We start from the raw sequence: 14,837 nt of genomic DNA, 5'->3' as shown, positions 1-14,837 counted from the left end.
GACTCTGCGCCTGGTTAAATCCCCTTTGTGCTGGTCCCATCCTTGCACACCCTCCTTCTCAGCCCACCCTCGCGGAGGGAGGGATGCCAAGGATGGGGGGGGCTGGCCAGCCTGCCCTGTGAGCTGGCAATCCGTGAGTGGGGTTGCGGCCCCTTTGGACTGCTCTGAATGACGCCAGGAGCTAGGTAGATCTGGAGTCAGAGCTAGGCATAGGGTGAGCAGGAAGGTGGCATGCATTATTAATCACAGGGTTACGGTAAAGCCTCCTGGCCAACCAGAAGTATTTTTTCCACACAATGCAGAGTCAACCTGTGGAACTCCCTGCCAGAGGATGTTGTGAAGGCCAAGACTATAACAGGATTCAAAAAAGAAGAACAGGAGTACTTGTGGCACCTTAGAGACTAACAAATTTATTAGAGCATAAGCTTTCGTGGACTACAGCCCACTTCTTCGGAAGTGGGCTGTAGTCCACGAAAGCTTATGCTCTAATAAATTTGTTAGTCTCTAAGGTGCCACAAGTACTCCTGTTCTTCTTTTTGCGGATACAGACTAATACGGCTGTTACTCTGAAAAAGGATTCAAAAAAGAACTAGATAAGTTCATGGAGGATAGATCCATCAATGGCTATTAGCCAGGATGGGCAGGGATGGTGTCCCTAGCCTCTGTTTGATAGAAGCTGGGCATGGGCGACAGGGGGTGGATCACTTGGTGATTACCAGTTCTGTTCATTCCCTCTGGGGCATCTGGCACTGGCCACTGTCAGCAGACGGGATACTGGGCTAGACGGACCTTTGGGACGTTCTTATACCCCATCCTATTCCAGTGCAATAGTCCCAGTTTCAGCTGCTCTGGCAGCTTCTGTCTCTCGTTGGCTGGCTGCTCCCTGCCTCTTCTCTTCCTGCTCCTCACAGGAGCCAAGACCAGCTCCCACACATCTGAGGATAAACGGGGGTAGGGGGGATTTTCAGAAGCAGCTAAGTGACTTAGGAGCACACGTCCCATTGGATGTCAATGGGACACAGTATTATATAGTCCTGCTTAAAGTCCAGGGAGCGCGTGCTCCTAAGTCACAATGGGCTAGACTCACAAAGAGACTCAGACACTTAACTCCCATTGATCTGAGCCTTCGACTTCTATGAAAAGCTCGTCCTCAGCCCATTCATTCACACTTTACAAACGTAAAAAGTTTGATAACCAAAAAGAGGCTCTTTGATTTTTCTGCACAAGGTCTGTGCTCCAGTGCGTCAGCCCCCAGAGCCCTAACCCCGACAAGGGTTAACAGCAAAGCTGAAAGGTGTTGAACTACACCGACCCCAACACTCAGGTGTGTGCACATGGGGGCATGGGGGACTCGACATCATTTCTTCAGCAAACTCTCTTTCCGTTCTGGGGCTGTGGTAATAAAAAGAAAGGAACATTGCCACCTTGTGTTCTGTAGTAGTGCCTAGCACTGCTTTTTAGGCAACAGTCCTTGTGAGCTGCCGTATTCACCACAGTCCATGCCCCACCTGCTCCTTGGTGAGAAAATGGGGAGATCATGGCCAGGATTTTCAGGGAGGGCTAGTGATTTCAGGGGCCTCGATTTTTAGATGCCCAACTTGAATTGTGTTCGAGGGGCCGGACTTTCAGAAACGGCTGAGCAGCGTCTCTCTGAAAATTTTTCAGAGTAACAGCCGTGTTAGTCTGTATCCGCAAAAAGAAGAACAGGAGTACTTGTGGCACCTTAGAGACTAACAAATTTATTAGAGCATAAGCTTTCGTGGACTACAGCCCACTTATGCATCCGAAGAAGTGGGCTGTAGTCCACGAAAGCTTATGCTCTAATAAATTTGTTAGTCTCTGAAAATTAGACCTCGTTAAGGTGTCTCAAATGCACCACCCACAACCAGTAGTCACATCTGAAAATCTCGGCCCATGATCCAGACTGTACCCCGAGGTGAGAAATGAACGGAAGAGGAGCAGTGTGTGCAGCTGAGGACGGTGTGCAGCCCTGTACATCCGCGATAGGGGCTGGAATAAAGCAATGGGAACTTGGGCCCAGATCCTCAAAGGTATTTAGGTGCCTAACTCCCATTGATTTTAATCGGAATTAGGGGCCTAAAAACCTTTGAGGATCTGGACCAGAGAGCCCAGTTCTGAAACATCTGTGCACTGAGCCCCTCCAGTAATGTGTATTGAGTTGGGTGAGGGCTGCAGGATCAACCCACCAAGCAAAGGAAGAGACAAAAAGAAGCAAAGATAAGTGGGAGACTAATAGAATGATGAATCCCCCTTTATCCCTGCGTGTGCTAGGCACACAGAGCCTGGTAAATGGGCGCTGGGAGCTTGCTCACTCCGTGTGCCCCCGGAGCAGGTGGGAGTGGGCAGGGAGAGATGAGGAACAGGCAGGGGCTTGGTTCTGCCCTGTCAGGGTTCCCTCCCCACTCTGAACTCTGGGGTACAGACGTGAGGACCCGCATGAAAGACCCCCTAAGCTTATTTCTACCAGCTTAGGTTAAAACTTCCCCAAGGCACAAATTCTTTCCTTGTGCTTGGATGGTATTGCTGCCACCACCAAGTGATTTAGACAAAAATCCAGGGAAAAGGGCCACTTGGAGTCCCTGTTTCCCCAAAATATTCCCCCAAGCCCCTTTACCCCCTTTCCTGGGGAGGCTTGAGAATAATATCCTAACCAACTGGTTACAAAGTGAGCACAGACCAAACCCCTGGGTTTTTAGGACACTGAAAAAAATCAGGTTCTTAAAAGAAGAATGTTATTAAAAAAAAAGTTAAAGAATCACACCTGCAAAATCAGGATGGAAGGTAACTTTATAGGGTGAATAAAAAGATTTAAAACACAGAGGATTCCCCTCTAGGCTCAGCTTCAAAGTTACAAAAAATAGGAATAAAACTACCTCTTAGCATAGGGAAAATTCACAAGCTAAAACAAAAGATAAGCTAACGCATTTCCTTGCCTTTACTTACAATTTCTGTAATTTTAGATGTATCATTTCAGGTATATTTTCAGGAGATGGGTTACCTGCTTGGTCTCTCTCTCTCTCTGTCCAGAGAGGGAACAACACAAAGAGCACAAACAAAACCTCTCTCTCCCCCCTGCCCCCCGATTTGAAAGTATCTTCTTTCCTTATTGATCCTTTGGTCAGGTGCCAACCAGGTTATTTGAGCTTCTTAACCCCTTACAGGTAAAGTGATTCTGTACCTCTGGCCAGGAGGGATTTTATGTTACTGCAAACACAAAGGTTTTAACCCTTCCCTTTATATTTATGACATGCCCCAACCCCCAATGCACAGCCCAGTACAACTCAGCTGGCATGGCTGTTGTTGTACTATACTGCTGGTAATGACCAGTGGCAAACTACAAGTGCCCCCTCACCCCGAGCAAGGGGCAAATCCGGGGAGGGGGGGACTGTACCTCCAAGGTGTGTCTGGGATACTGATGACAGCACCACCCAGGGCTTACCCAGGCTAGCCCTGGTTGTTTGGCTTTCTCCGTATTCATGCATGTGCTGTTCTGTGGGACCTTCGGTGGCAGGAAAACTTGAAGGCTCTGCATGTGCAATGATTCCTGGTGTCACACATAAAGCCAGGGCCTGGGGCTGATCAATAAACATTGTAATCGTCTGTGCTGTCTAATTATCAACAGCCATGTGATTATATGGAGTCAGGGGGCTGGAGCAGTGTGTACAGTGGGGGCGCTGAGAGCCATTGGACCAAACTGTAAACCCTGGACATGATGGAAACCACTTCAAGCCAGGGGGTGCAGTAGCCCCCCGGCCCCCAGTTCCCGCACCTATGTACGGATTGTAGGACTAAGTGGAGGACGGGAACATGGGCCCATTGAAAGTGATGGAAAGACGCGCTGACTTCTGTGGACTCTGGATCAGGCTAGATCAGCACTTTCTGGAACCTCACAGAAAATAACAGCATCTGTTCCTGACCGGTGCTGCTGTACGAATGACACATTTTCTCCGCTGTCCAGTCACCTCCGTTTTACAGTGGGGGGCGCTCTGTTAAAATCTTCACATTTGCTTAATCTTCCAATCTAAAAGTCCATCAAGCAGCTTGACAGGATAAGCCTAGATAAAATGCCAGTTAAAAATGAATATTACTAAGCCATCCAGTGATGGCAGAATGCAGATGTTGCTACAAACAAAACCCAACCGCCTTCATTTTACAAAGTCTGGTTTTGGTCCATTCCGAGAAGACCCCTCTGTCTCTGTATAAATACTCAAAAAACATTCTCCATCGTCGGTCTCCGGGACCTAACCTGAAATAAGCTCGTTTTGTTCACTTTTCTTGTTTTTTCTTTTTTGCGCATCCCCCTCTTTGATGATTAGTTCAGCAGATTGTTTTAAATCCCAGGATAGAGCTGTACATCTGGCACAGAGAAAAGATGTAAATGTGGCAGGAAATGTTGCAACCTAGATCTATGAAAGAGATGTTGTGGAATTTGTGTCATTCTATACCTTGGGGGAGCGCCCTGTCACCCCCATATTCCTCATTTATATATCATTGTGATATTGCCGATAAAGCAGGCCGTGTGAGGTATCAGGGGAAAGGTTATGATCTGCTGAAAGTCACTGTTCTATCTAAATATGTATATCATTAATGCATATGAAGTTATGAGAACTGTGTTGTGTGGTTGTCACTAAAATATGTTTTGGGTTTGGGAAGCGCCCAGATACTAGCTCTCCAGAGACAATGCCAAGGAAAGTAACCAAGGCCCGGGCAGGTGTCAAACAACCATCAACAGCCATTGTCCAGCAAAGAAGCTACAATGCAATGACTCACCTGCATGAGGCCACACCAGGGGAATTGCTCAGCCTTGCCTGGGGACTTAGCAATGCCCCCCAGACATGCCTGGACTTGTGTTCTCCAAGCACCTGGACTAAAGGTATAAAACAGAACACAGGGGCCCATGCCTGGCCTTTCTCCTTCCCCCACATATGCTGCAAGCAACAAGGATGCTCAGAAAACTGAAGACTCCAACAGAGAAGACTGGCCCAGGTTTCAAGGGTGAAACCTGTGTACTATGAACTGCAATATCCAGTGGGGTGAGAAAAAACTGCTTAATCTACATACAAAATGGGAAATGACTGCCTAGGAAGGAGTACTGTGAAAGGGATCTGGGGGTCATAGTGGACCACTAGCTAAATATGAGTCAACATTGTAACGCTGTTGCAAAAAAAGCGAACATCATTCTGGGCTGTATTAGCAGGAGTATTGTAAGCAAGACAGGAGAAGTAATTCTTCTGCTCTACTCCGCGCTGATTAGGCCTCAACTGGAGTATTGTGTCCAGTTCTGGGTGCTACATTTCAGGAAAGCTGTGGAGAAATTGGAGAAAGTCCAGAGAAGAGCAACAAAAATGATTAAAGATCTAGAAATCATGGTCTATGAGGAAATATTGAAAAAATTGGTTTGGTTTTGTCTGGAAAAGAGAAGACTGAGAGGGGACATAACAGTTTTCAAGTACATAAAAGGTTGTTACAAGGAGGAGGGAGAAAAATTATTCTTCACCACAGAGGATAGGACAAGAAGCAATGGGCTTAAATTGCAGCAAGGGAGGTTTAGGTTGGACATTAGGAAAAACTTCCTAACTGTCAGGGTGGTTAAGCACTGGAATAAATTGCCCAGGGAGGTTGTGGAATCTACATCATTGGAGATTTTTAAGAGCAGATTGGACAAATACCTGTCAGGGATGGTCTAGACAATATTTAGTCCTGCCATGAGTGCAGGGGACTGGACCTGATGACCTCTTGAGATCCCTTCCAGTCCTACAATTCTATAATTCTATGATCTAGATGTTGCCCAGTCTAATAGGATTGAGAGTTTAGACTGCGTGCTTATATTTTCTTTTCTTTTGGAAACCACTCTGACTTTTTGCCTAGCACTTATAATCACTTGAAATCTACCTTTTGTAGTCAATAAATTTGTTTAACTGTTTATCTTTACCAGTGAGTTTGCCTGAAGCGTTTGGTAAATCTGCCCAGGTTTAGAAAGGCTGGTGTATATCCACTTTCCATTGATGAAGTGGTGAATCTGTTAATAAACGTGCATTGCTTGTCTTGAGCAGTGCAAGACAGTATATTCCTGAGGTACAGCGCTGGGAGCTGGGGGGATTTGGCTGGTGCCTTTCTCTGTGTGATTCATGAGTGGCTCTGGGAGCATTCATGTAATCTAGCTGGGCGTGGGGCTCCACATGCTGTTGTATTGAATGATAACAGCGCCTGGAGGGGTTTGCTGCTTGTCACTAGCAAAACATTGGGAGAGACAGCCCAGGCTGGAGAGTTAAGGGGGCACAGCGGTCCCACAGTCCCAGGCTGCACCCCGGGGATCCTGTCACAGAATTATTTACCACATTTTACGTTTCCATTCTGGACATCCCAGTGTGGAGGTGGCTGTCTCTGGAATAGTGGTGGAAGCATATACTCTTGATGTACCAAGAATATGCCATTCACTTAAATCAGGGGTGAAAAATCAAATTATTATGGGAGAGTAGCACCTCTAGGCCCTATTGTATTCAGTACTGTACAAACACTATCCCTGCCCCAAAGAGGTTAGTCTTATCGTTATAACATCAGCATCATTGGTTACAGTAGCATCTAGAAGTCCTGGCTCATTTGGGGGCTTTACTGGGCTAAGTGCTGTACAAAGATATTCAGTAAGAGACAGTTCCTGGCCCTCAGAGTTTATAATCTAAATAGACTCTCTAGCCCTTTGCTGGTTCCTCCCTGTCATCAATGAGTTAGGACCTGATCCTACCCCCTGAAGTCACTTATCTAGGATCTGGATCAGGCCCTTGTTCCTAAGAGTCAGAGAAGTACGCCTGGTTGCTGTGACAGGATGGTTATGAATTGTGTTCACAGTCAGGTGGCCAGATGTCCCGATATTAGGGGCTTTGTCTTATTTAAGCAACTATACCGGCCCTCCTGGGAAAAAATGTGTCCCGATTTTTCACACTTGGTATCAGGTCACATCTAGTCTGCTAAAACATCCTGTTATATTTTTATCACCCTCCTCCTCCACCGGCTTGTGTGTTTTTTATCCACCCATTGTGCCTTGTCTTGTAGTCCCGATCCTGCAGTGCGAACGCACACGTGTTTAATTTAACCCCTTGACTTCAGTGGGATACTCACATGCCTAAGTGTCTCCAAGCTTGGGGCCTTAACCTGAATGCTCCTTGGTGCAGGAACTGCTATTTGCTACGTGTGGGTGCCGTGCCTCGCACAAGGAGACGCCAGCCTGGGTGAGGCCTCCAAGTGCTGCCATAACAATATAATAAAGTCAGAAGCACAAGCAATCAGCCTTTATGGCAGGGAAGTGTGGGGGTTGGGAGGGTGAAATCTACCCTCCTCCCAAACCAGGGTCATTGTGTGGGGCTGTCACCCAGCCCCCGCAGCCGTACTCCAGCAGAAACCACTGCTTCCCCAGGCCACTTGCACAGTGTGTTGGGAGACGTTAGAGCCACAGGGATGTGGATCCCACGGCCCCACTGCCCTGCCTCCATCACTGCTTTCTGTCTACCAGGGGCCAGCCAGGGACCCTCTCTGTGGCATGGAGGCAGTGTACAGGGAACTCTTCCTGCTGGTGTACCGACTCACCCCAATGTGAGCCTTAAGAGGCATATGGAGGCCTTTCTGCTTGGTCCCCACTCCAAAGGGAAGCGTACCCTGAGAGACCACATCCCTGAGACACGCTTTGTACTGCTGGCTAAGACAGAAGCTCCTTGGTGGTGTATTGGCAGCACCTCACTGCCTCACAGTACGAAATACCTGAGGTCAATAGGAAGAGAGCCCCTCTATTACCAGACGCCCCCCACAAGGGCAGTTTCTCAGCGGGTGTACGGCCCAGGCGCAGACAGGCTGTTATCCTACAGGATTGTCAGTGAGCCAGATACAGCCCGCATGGCACCTGCCGTCCATTTCAAGTCATCGAGGACAATCTCTGAGCATGCGCAGCGAAGACACTCTTGCCCCCATGCCATCAGTAATAGCCCCACTGTTGCCATATGTGTCAGTAACCAAGATCCACCATCTGCATCCGTTCCAAACGCGGGGCCATAAATACAGGAAAATCCCAGTGCCAGCACTCCACAGCCCAGCTCAACCGTTTGCAAAAGCTGCCGAATCAGGATTAGGCACCGAATGTGCCAAGTCTCAGCTATCATAGTTCCTAATCGTGGATGGAATGACCCCTCCCCCATCATTGCGGGGCACTTTTTCAGCTGTACAGTTTTCTTGTACAAACTCCGTATCTGAGACACTTACCCTCAGTGCCACTACTCCCCTGACCCTATCGCCTCTTCTCCCTCCTCCCAGGTAGGCATGGCTATCCTGACAGTGCTCAAAAACATATTCGCCTAGAAACCCTGGAGAGCTGTTGCTGCCAGTTTCCTATCGCTCCTATGGCGAGGGACAGGTAAACCATAATTACAGGGCCATTTATCTGCTGATCTGTATTAGGAATGTTTCCAGACTGGAATTACCCAGATTTTAATAAAGCCTTTTGATCATTTTCTGTTACATTTTGGCCAGCAGATAAAACTGGAAATGTTTCAATACTGCTGTTACAACATACATGTGGGCCAATTCTGCCTTATGCACAAGCAGGAGCGTGCTAGGTGGCGTATGTACAAAGGGTATAAATTACAGACAAAAGTCAATTTTGGTGACATGGTTTTAATATCTGGCTTCCTCCCATATTTCAGAAGAACACATTTCACAATCAGTTTAGGGTCTTTGGCCCTGTAATTAAAGGGGAGTTTTGAGTAATGACGCCATTCTGACCCCTTAGTACTTTATGACTGCCATCCTGGATACTCTGATGGTTAGAACTATGAAGCGGGTTTGGGTCTGTTCTTTCACCCTAAAGAAGTATGAGATGATGGCATTCATGTGCCAAGGAGACAGGGCAGTGCATCCATTGCTATCGCACTATTATTTGGGGGGGAGGGGAGAATTTGAAATACAACTGGCTTTGTACGTTACCATTTGTTTCTCATGTTCTATCTACAGAGGCACTCAGACAAAGGGCCCAAAACTGCCCCACTGAAAACACCAGGAATGGGCGCAGGCCTAAATGAGGCCATTACATCAATACCACAGCAAGTTATTGGCCTTCTACCTGCCATTGATCTGCTCACAAAATCCCCTGCAAGTTCAGTGGAGTTTCCTGTACAAAATAATTAATAGCAGGGTAACTTAATCAATACCTATCCCTTATAAAGTGGGCCCTTATCTCCCTGTGACTTTCAGTGGGAGTTGGGTGCCTTTCTCCTTAAGGCACTTCTGAAAGCCCGTCTTCAAAACGACTTACAACATTAATTACCCAGGATGCCCCCTGCCGAGTCTGTTTAGGCCCCAACCTCTCAAAGACCTTTGCATGTGTTTAACTTTATGCCCTAGAGTAGTCCCATGGATTTCAGAAAAACTGCTCACAAACCACTATTCTAGGCAGGATCAGAGCCATAATACTTTCTGAAGACATATCCAAGCAGAGCTACTATGAAAAATACAGATGGAAAAGCAAAGATACCCAAAACTTTTATTTAATAATGCATAATAAATAAATGACAAAACAGGAAGAGCAACATTCAGAAAATTCAGATAACTAAAGTGCTTTTAGACAAAAATATAAAAAGACCAAGAAACAGATCTGACATTAACACTGTTTTACGGACATTTAAGAATTACAAAATAGTCTCCTATGTCAATTCACAAAATAGCATAAAATTTCTTAGGGGAGCTATGGCTTGATTTTCATAAAGGAGTGAGTTCTTTTATGCATAGTATATCAAATAACATTCAAAAGCGTACAAAATTATTGCATAAAATATCCCCCCACCCCCACCCCTTCGCACAGATACAAGTTCTAAGTAAGATACACAGTGTAATTCATTTATAAGGCTGTATTGACTTATACACAGCTCCTCAGCTGGTGTAAACTGGCCTGGCTCTCTTGAAGTCAATGGCACGATGTCAACTTACAAGAGCTGAATAACCCGTCCACAGTTTAAGACCTTCTGCTTCTTCTTGAGGCCAAACAGTTGCATATTTTGAACACTGAGAATTGCCACGTTGGTGCTTACCCAGTACATCACAGTAAACGTTGGAATGTAACTTTGGAAATAAGGTTTCTGTTAAGTCCGGCACCATCTTTGCACCCAACAGGTTCCAGAAGGAATAACTCCACTCCTGTTTAGCTGGCAGAAGTGTCTTTCCGTTGCTTGTGTGACAGAATGAAAGGGAGGTTTTCCTGATTTATCACTAGAGCTGCCCCAAAACCAGGGACATTTTCACACCGACATTTTAAAACCTTCCCCTCAGCCCTGTTTATTACAAACAAACAGCTTTAAAGTTGGGGAGGGGGAGGGAATCTTGGCTGGATCCAGTTTTAAAATGTCTCAAATTCATGTAAAATTGTATATTAATTGTTTGAAAAAATAATTAATAAATAGTCATATCTTTCCAAAGTGTTAAGAGGGCTCATTTTCCTAACATCCCACCCTCCCCTGCTCCCTGAGTTTAGTGGCCATTGTCCTTCCCATCTGTCTGGAGGTCTCCTTTGAGACATTGCCTCAAAGCACTCCTGTTCTCTTGCTTTGCTGTGCTAGAGAGGTCAATCGCTGTATCTTCTGAATTGTCCATAGAGCTGAGTTTGTCACCAGAGCTTCTCTGGTGTTCTGATGGCTTCATTTTTAATTCCTCCTCAGGACCTTCCAATCTCCAGCTGCCTGTCATCTTCTCCTCGCTCTCTGGCTTTCTTGTAACATCCATGGATTTTTTATGCATCCCTTCAAGAATGAAGAAGAGTAAGTAAATATAATGCATTGCTTAAATCCACCTGGGACAACTGAGAGCATTGTGCCTACTAATTAATTCAAACACACCCAGCTCAGATGTTACCTTGTCCTCTTCTCCCCTCATTTGTCCATGTCTTCCCTTAGGGACAGATCCAAAGCCCAGTGAAGTCAGCAGAAAGATTCCATCTGACCGCAAAGAGTTTGGATACCTCAGTCGCCTATTGTCTAAATCCTAGATTGTGAGTTCTCTGGGGTCTAGAATCTATATTATTTGCAAGTACGTATGTAGTAAGATAGAACTCTATTCCCTACCTGTGGCTCTACAACACTATAATAAATTAAGCACCTATTCAAACATGCACTTAAGCATGTGCTTAACTTTAAGTTACACTTAAGTTAACTTTAAATTAAATATGTGCATAAGTATTTCCCTGACTGGGGGCTAAAATCATAACAAATAATAATAACACAGTATATTATTACTGTATAGCAATAAAAGGGTCGCCCACCCTAATCCGTTCTTTAACACACCCTTTTCAAAACACTTTAACACAGACTCTGAAAATTACCGCCTAAGGATTTGTTGTTTACTTTAAATCCCCCCGCTCCCCCCAAAAGACTGGCATGTTTGTAAGGAAGGGTAAGGCTGAGATTTGTAACAGATTTAAATATAAAGCAAGCCAGGCTCTCCCTAGCTACCTGGCTGTTCCCTCAGCATTGCTTAGCAGGACGTACCCCATCCTGGACCATGTGCTGTCTTACCAAGCAGCCAAGGAGCACAGGAGCCCACCAGCCCACTTTTGGCTGAGTTGATGATTGACTCAGGTAGAGGGATGGAGTGCCTCACCATGGCCCCATAGAGACCGTACTCGGCCATGACACTGCTCCTGCCCCAGCACTTCTCACGCTTCCTCCACTTGGCTCTTCGGTTCTGAAACCAGACCTTTGGGGGGATGGGGGGGGAGATCCAGAGGCAGGGGTGAGTGCATGTGTCAGGGGTGTGTGGGTTGGGGTTTATATGTGTTCATGTGTGATTATGTCCAGAAGGTGTTCAGGGGGGGTGTCCCCAGGTGCGCGTATGTGTGTGTTGGAGGGGGTGTTGTGGGGTGGGGGGTGGAGAGAGAGAGAGAGAGAGAGAGAGAGAGAGAGAGAGAGAGAGAGAGAGCATTACATGAGGTTTATCATGACTGGATGGGATCTTTAGTTCTAGGCCTGTGCTGGGGATCCCTAGTCAGATGTTTCCCCACTGGATGTCCAGAGGGACTCAGTGAACACGAACCCCCTAGGAACAGCTGTCTTCATGGCCATCTCCTCTGTGCTGGGCGCACTGGAAACCTTTTACATTCCCCCCTCCCTCCAGTCATTGTGCACAAGCAAGGGCTCTTGGGCAGTGAGCACCTGTTCCCCCATAACCTTGTGTTTGCCGCCCCAAAGGGTGGTCATCTAAAAGGGCTTGTTATAACTAGTCCTGGCTCCTGTCCGTCTGTCCTGCTCTTAAGGAAGTCAGTAGCAAATCTCAGGGCCTCACTCTAGCCATTTTGGTTGCCGAAGTAACTGGGCCACTTGAGGATAAGCAGGAAGATTTGGCCCAATCGCTATTGAATTAGGGTCCCACACAGTGGACTCCTGCACAGAGTCTAGACTGGTGTCTAGGGGAGGGAGACCGGAGCAGCCCCAGAGCCCCAGGCGGTGCCATTGTGCATCTCCGCGGGCAGCAGGCACCTTCCTGACGTGCTGTGGTGTGCCTGCGGCCAGGCGTGTATTAGCATTGTGCACGTTCGCTCTTGGGGTGTGTAGGGGACAGCGGAGACAGCCAATACAGCCTGGCTCTGGGCATGACAACCTACCTGGATCCTGTCCTCGGGCAGCTCTGTTTTCATAGCTAGCATTTCCCGGGCGTACACGTCTGGGTAATGAGCTTCATTGAAAGCCTTTTCTAACTCCTCGAGCTGGTGAGCAGTAAACACCGTCCTGGGGAAGGAACAAACAGTTACTGGCCACCTGGGGAGCCCCACTAGGCCTGCAGGGGCCCCCAAGCACTCGCCCAGGCCGGGGTCTACAATGACTCTGGCCTGCAATCAGGTCTGAGTCTGTTCCTGTTTACACAGGATTTGCCTCTGAGCCGCACTAGAGTTTTAGTCCTGGTCAGGGCAGCTTTGCTCCTGTCTCTCAATCCTGCTCATTCTTGTTAAAAGCCCTTTGGCTGCCCCTGCCCATGACTAACACGGCTTCATTCCCACCCCTGCAGCCACATCAGTCACTGTGGTGTAGACATGGTCTAGCCCTGAGCCAGCCCCAGGCTGCAGCGCGGGAGGACAGGCAAGCCCAGGCCATGCCATGGTCCCGGGGATCCCTGCTGGGAAGAGCAGGGCCAGGGCTCCCCCCAAGGCCCTATCTGTGCTGGTACCTGTGCCGGCGCTTCTTCCTCTTGATCTGGGCAGTCGAGGTCTTCAGCTCGCCCCTGTCCCCGGACAGGCTGTCCTCGTCTGTGCGCAGGGGGAGGGAAAGGACGTTCAGCGAGCGCGGGGGGAGGCTGGCTCCGCGCCCCGAGGCTCGGAGGGAAGCAGCCGGGGTGACTCGGGCTACGAAGCTGGCTGGGACCGAGGGACCTTCCCCCGGGAGCCAGGGCCAGGCTGAGCGCAGCCCCGGGGACAGGGGCGCGTCTCCCCCCGCGGGCGGCGGCCCGGGCCGGGCGGTTCAGCACCACGCGGGCGGACAGAGCCGAGAGACTGCGCGGGGCCGGGGTTACATCGGGTGCGTCGCGGCCGCTCCGGGGTCCGGCGCTGGGGCTGGCTGGGGGGAGCCCGGGGCAGGGCCGGGCCCGGCTGGAGGGGGAGCCCGGGGCAGGGCGCGCCCCGGGGGCTGCGGGGCAGGGCAGGGCCCTTACCGGAGACGTTGTCCTGGCGCCCGCCGGCGGGAGGACCGGGGGGACGGTGCAGCTCAGGCCGGGGCTGCAGGAACGGGACGTGCGCCGGCAGCAGGCAGGGGGCTCCGGCCGGGGACGGCGCCGCGAAGCCGCAGAGGAAGCCCAAGCCCAGGGGCAAGGAGCCACCGCTCAGAGACACCCCCCCAAGTCCGGCCCCGGCGCCCTCGCATCCCGCGCCGGCCACGGGGGCGGCCGGCGGCTGCAGCTCGGCCTCCAGCCCCAGCAGGTCAGTGATGGCGAAGCCCTTGGAGCGCAGCGCCGGGGCGCCCAGCCGGGCCGCCTTCTCGCTGGCCGCGCTGGGCACCAGCGCCTTCCCCTTGGCTCTGCCCTCGGCGGGCTCCTCCCGGCCCGTCATGCTGGCCGCTGCCTCCCCGGGATGGACGGGGGCAGAGCCGCCCCGGAGCCTTTTATCCCTCTGCCCGGCTCCAATCAGCTCCGGGCAGGGCCCTGCCGCCGCAGGGGGGCCGGGGAGGGGGCGGGTCTGGCTCCCAATCCCAGGGGATTAATTGCCACCGAGCCCCCCCACACACACACACACCCCTGCGGACACGTTTCACTGCGCCCAGCCGCTGCCCCGGGGGCTCGCCCCGCGCAGCGCAGCCTGACCCGTGCGCCCCGCGCAGCGCGCAGCACAGCCTGGCCCGTGCGCCCCAGGCGCGCAGGCCACTGGCCAGGCTCCGCTAGCGGAGCGCCCCGCCCCGGCCCGGGAGCTTGTGCCCCCGGGGGCTGCCCAGGCTGCGCCCTAGCGCCTCGCCCCGCCAGGTGCCGTCACAAGCTACCTGGCGAGCGACTGGATCTGCAAAGCTCGCTCCGGCCCGCCACTGCTTTCCGCGCCCCGTCGGACAAGGGGAATCCAGAGCCAGGGCGCTTCTCACCCCCTGCGGAAGCGCCCCAGCCTGGGGGGTTCTGGGAGGCCGGGGAGGGAGGAATCGGGTTAGCAAGGGAAGTTTTGTTCCGTCCTTTCCCGTGGAGAACTGAGCTCGGGCACGCGGGCTCTTCCAAGGAGCAAGGTGCAGCTCGGTGAGGCGGGGATCGACTCGCGTCCTGCCCTTGGCGCTGGCAGGGGCTCTGGGGCGTTACAGGAGAAAAGGCGGCTCCTCCTGCAGCTT

At 50.4% G+C, this 14,837-nt stretch overlaps 1 protein-coding gene across 2 annotated transcripts; it reads right to left on the bottom strand.

Moving 5' to 3' along the window:
• Positions 1-10,500: 10,500 nt before the first annotated feature.
• On the bottom strand, positions 10,501-14,083 carry VSX1 (visual system homeobox 1). 2 transcript variants are annotated; one of them, XM_054024062.1, is made up of 5 exons: positions 13,684-14,083; positions 13,210-13,288; positions 12,650-12,773; positions 11,565-11,745; positions 10,501-10,793 (listed from the first exon to the last, which is right to left on the bottom strand). In XM_054024062.1, the coding sequence occupies exons 1-5, from the start codon at positions 14,081-14,083 to the stop codon at positions 10,525-10,527; spliced, it is 1,053 nt and encodes a 350-aa protein (XP_053880037.1). In that variant the 3' UTR covers positions 10,501-10,524. The 2 variants fall into 2 exon arrangements, with proteins under 2 accessions (XP_053880037.1, XP_053880036.1); XM_054024061.1 differs by having other exon boundaries at positions 13,690-14,083.
• Between the last annotated feature and the right edge of the window lie 754 nt (positions 14,084-14,837).

This window comes from Malaclemys terrapin, chromosome 3 (assembly GCF_027887155.1).
Source record: "Malaclemys terrapin pileata isolate rMalTer1 chromosome 3, rMalTer1.hap1, whole genome shotgun sequence".
NCBI classification, from domain to species: Eukaryota; Metazoa; Chordata; order Testudines; family Emydidae; genus Malaclemys; species Malaclemys terrapin.
The sequence above is the reverse complement of the archived record's forward strand: the minus strand, read 5'-3'. Positions and strand labels throughout refer to the sequence as shown.

What these genes read in the sequence shown, in the direction of transcription:
- VSX1 (XM_054024062.1), bottom strand. Translation starts at nt 14,083, where the DNA reads ATGACGGGCCGGGAGGAGCCCGCCGAGGGCAGAGCCAAGGGGAAGGCG. An exon ending in AGGAAGAAGCGCCGGCACAG is followed by an intron (nt 12,774 to 13,209) that starts GTACCAGCACAG and finishes TTCCTTCCCCAG; the next exon opens with GACGGTGTTTACTGCTCACC. An exon ending in CTGTGCTCCTTGGCTGCTTG is followed by an intron (nt 10,794 to 11,564) that starts GTAAGACAGCAC and finishes TCATTCTTGAAG; the next exon opens with GGATGCATAAAAAATCCATG.